The following is a 3792-nucleotide window of genomic DNA, read 5'->3' as shown; positions in this document are numbered from 1 at the left end:
TACCCGCTGTAGCTAATTTAAAAAACGTCATTTTTTGGCATTTTAAATTATGATTATTAGTATTACATTAGCATTTTTATTCATTTAAACATGGAGTACAAACTGTAAACTGAAAGGAAGTTTAKGTACTTGAAAAATGTAAAAACACCAGCTCCAGGCTGAAAATTTACAGTAAAATAGTATTTTTTTTTAATTTGTTTCCAGTAATACATGGCCCTCTACTATGACTTGGCAATGACGCTGTGAGTAAATGAATGTACATTTACAAACGGAGGTTTTACAGTGCATTTCCTGACTCTCAGACTGAYTTTTGGCTTTCACCAGTAGTCAGCGAGGTAATTTATTAATCTYTTTTAACTGCTCCGTGAGTCACAGCTTTCTATTTAATTTCATAAATATTCACAGGATTTGGGCTCTTGACCCATGTTGCTCCACATCAAATGACCTGCAAAAACCTTTAAGCCAACTGGCAGCAGTGTTTTACATCCCACTGCTGGAGCCACACAAACCGAGTCCCTCCATCATCTCTAATAGCACCGCAGCAGGTTGCAAATCTGGAACAACAACTGAGATCTGGAGGCGTTCCCAGAGTCAGCTGTCAGTGGCCGCTGCCACTGTCAGCTTTAATTGTGACTCGGAGCCAAAAATCGCAGACAAACTACCCAAATTAAAATTCAATGGCTTAAAAATGCAGTCCATGAAACACACACTGGCACGCTAACAGTCTCTACAATCAAATCCAGCTTAACAATGTAGTCAGTAAGTTCTTCAAAACTTTACGAGTGTTTAGAGATCCCTTAATATCTCACTTTGGTCACATATTTACACCAATTAGCCTCTGCAGTCAAGTGGGAAACTGTTTACTCACCGGTGATGCTCGCATCCTTAATGATGCCATCCTGGCACTCCACCATGTAATGAAACAGGCACAGGGTGCACTGGGTTTAATTGTCGTATTACYGGAGCTGTTTGTTCAAAGAACGAGCATTTAGGGGGATGCTGGAGAGCAGAGAAGTGAGGAAACATCTGACCAACCTTATTAACCAAGTTGCTTTAAATGCCAGCACTGAAACSTAAAATGTTCCTATGCAAATTCCCCAACTTTACAAATAAACTACCTCAAGACGATTAATAAGTCATCGTATTAGTGACCACATCATATCGAAATGAGGATTAAGTCAAATATGGGTAAAATGACCTGATCACAGTTTCAGATTCATGGCTCTAAAAGGTGCCTTTTGACACCTGGATTATGCTGATATTACGCGGATCCAGAGATATGACCTAATTTGTCTTTTTGGTTAAGATGATACATTAATATTTGGTCTGAATCCTAATTGTACGTCATTTTAATGAGGACTTTTTAATGCCATTATAGAGAGAAATCCTCAAATATGATTTGAATATTGAGATTTCCCAGCTGGGAAGAAACAAAAACTTTGCTAGCTCACGGGGAAAATCTCAAAAGTTTAAGGTGTTTTCCCTCAAAATCATTTTTTTGTTGCTACTACTCGAAAAAAAAGCTTCAAAATTTTGTTTTAGGATTATACTTCAGACACTTCATTCAAATGATACATTGATAAGGCATTTATTTGTTATATTTTGACATTTTAATCAAAACACTATCTGCCTATTTCTCCATATACCACTTTTAGTCTTAATCCTCATTTCAATATGATGGGTCACATTTTGTCTATTCAGGCTTCAAACACAAAGCACCCCTACCCTAACCTTGTTGTGAAGATGTGCTGAAGTGGGAGTGTCAGAAATGGTAAAGAGACAGAGGCCAATTTCAAATTGTTTAGATAGGCTGATGCAAAGTCAGTTTTTTTTTTATATACACAGCATTTTCATAATTTAAGGTAACATTTGATTATGGTWTAGTTTTTCTGCTGCTATAGACTTWGACTGCTGGAGGACAAACATTTCTTCACTCTGATGCCGTCTTTAGTRGCTCTCCTTTARGTTTGTTGCAWTTTATATCAATAACATATCTTTTACTTTGTCCCTCTTCCAGAAGAAAATACACCTGGACCAGTCCTTCTGTGTCTCTGTATCTGTTTCCAGTCCGCTCAAACCCAGCCGATCGAGGCAGACGCCTGCCCATCCTGAGCCTGGTTCTGCTGGAGGTTTCTTCCTGTTAAAAAGGGAGTTTTTCCTCTCCACTGTCACCACCGTGCTGCTCAGGAGACTGTGATGAAGTGATGCAAAGCAAGCTGCTAGCTTCCTTAGATTACGTTGTTTTTTGTACAGTGCCCTGAGATGATGTTTTTTCTGACTTGGCACCGTATAAATAAACATTTTTCATCAAAATAAAATTACATTAATTTATTTATTGTTTTGGCTATTGCTCTACACACAATCTTTATTTAAGACAGCATGGAGAAATCACTGATCTGTGACCTTGTGAGCATTTCATTTGCCCAAGGCTCCCCCCTCAGCCCCCCTTATACCGGCGATTTAGACCCACGTGGGTCAGCTTAATCTGACCGACTGCACATGTTTACTGATTTCCCATCATGGGAAGAGTCGTGCCTGATGCTGTCCTGTTGTGTCAACCACCAGCTGCACTCCCACAGGGGGTTGAAGAAAGAATTCGCTCATCTTTTGGAAGAAAGAGACGTCACATTTGAAACTTTTTTCTAATTTTTCCCACCCCACGTGAAGGGTATTTTTAAAGTGGATAAAGAAGTAAACAGGGATTGTATTTTTCWCACTTCATCCTCTGCAATAAGAGGAAGCAAACCTAACCAGACAGCAAGCGGTGTAATGATCTGTGTGCAGCTGCGTGTGCGCTCACAGTCACCAGAGTTCGGTGCGCACTGGAACTCCGAGCAGAGTGCGTGATCAGACGCTGCAACTTTATCAGCATGATGCTCGACTTTCCTCTCCCCTCGTTCTTTTCCTTTGTGGCAATTCTTGCAGCTGTTAAAGGTGAGATTTCTGCTTTTGGTCAAACATAAACTCTTTGTTTTGTTTGGTCCCTGGTTGGAAAAGATTTGTGATTTTTGCAGAATTAGACCTGGAAAGTTCTACTTATCTGGACTGGCGGTAACCTCGAGGCTTCAGCCACAACAGAACTGTATATTGGATTAAATTGCAACAGTATTCCACCCCCCCCCCCTTTTCCCCCAAAAGGTGACACGTTTGCTCAAAGATTATGTCGCAGATAAAAGCCTTAAAATAGAAGTATTTATGGAAGATTCAAGCAATTTTGCAGAAAATCCCTGACTTTATTTATCCGTTCATGAGGCTTTCAGGTTAAAAATGTCTATTTTGTCTGGTTTTGTGGGTATAACCTATGGCCTCATCCCATTTTTGTTATCCTTCTGTCTAAATGAAAGTGACAGCAGGCTCTCCAGGCTTCATCTGTGGGATTAAAGAGGCCTGAGGCTGAGGTTGCACAGCTGTTTCTCTGGTTGTTTAAAGATAACCTGCATTGGGAGCCATGAGGCCAGGTTGTCTGCGTGTGATACCACTAACATGCAAAAACCACTATCTCAGATTGGCTGGGATTCCATCTAGAGATCGACGTGCATTTATTATTGTTTTTTGTCATGCATGTGCTACATTTCTGCTACTGCAGGACTCAGCTGTGTATCAAATGCACGTCTAAGGGTTTGGGTTTGGCTCTTGATGTTGTCTGTTCTTGATAACCTAGAATCAGCTCTTTTTTTGTGCCACTCCAGTAGAAAGCAGAACTGAATATCAGAATATTAGTATCTTAGCTTCTTCATCATCAGTGGCTTTTTTTAATAGGAGAAAAAGAAAGAGAAAGAAAAAAGTGAAATG

General features: G+C 39.9%; 1 protein-coding gene across 1 annotated transcript in view; it reads left to right on the top strand.

The window, feature by feature from the left end:
- Positions 1–2539: 2539 nt before the first annotated feature.
- LOC106513551 (transmembrane protein 132D) overlaps positions 2540–3792 on the top strand; it is a 41168-nt gene continuing 39915 nt past the window's right edge. The window contains exon 1 of the mRNA XM_014002431.1: positions 2540–2934. Coding sequence (XP_013857885.1) covers positions 2871–2934 — 64 coding nt within the window. The 5' untranslated portion in view covers positions 2540–2870. The remainder of the gene's footprint in view (positions 2935–3792) is intronic.

Source organism: Austrofundulus limnaeus, unplaced genomic scaffold (genome assembly GCF_001266775.1).
Source record: "Austrofundulus limnaeus strain Quisiro unplaced genomic scaffold, Austrofundulus_limnaeus-1.0 Scaffold13, whole genome shotgun sequence".
NCBI lineage: Eukaryota > Metazoa > Chordata > Actinopteri > Cyprinodontiformes > Rivulidae > Austrofundulus > Austrofundulus limnaeus.
This window is presented reverse-complemented; position numbering and strand designations above follow the sequence as displayed.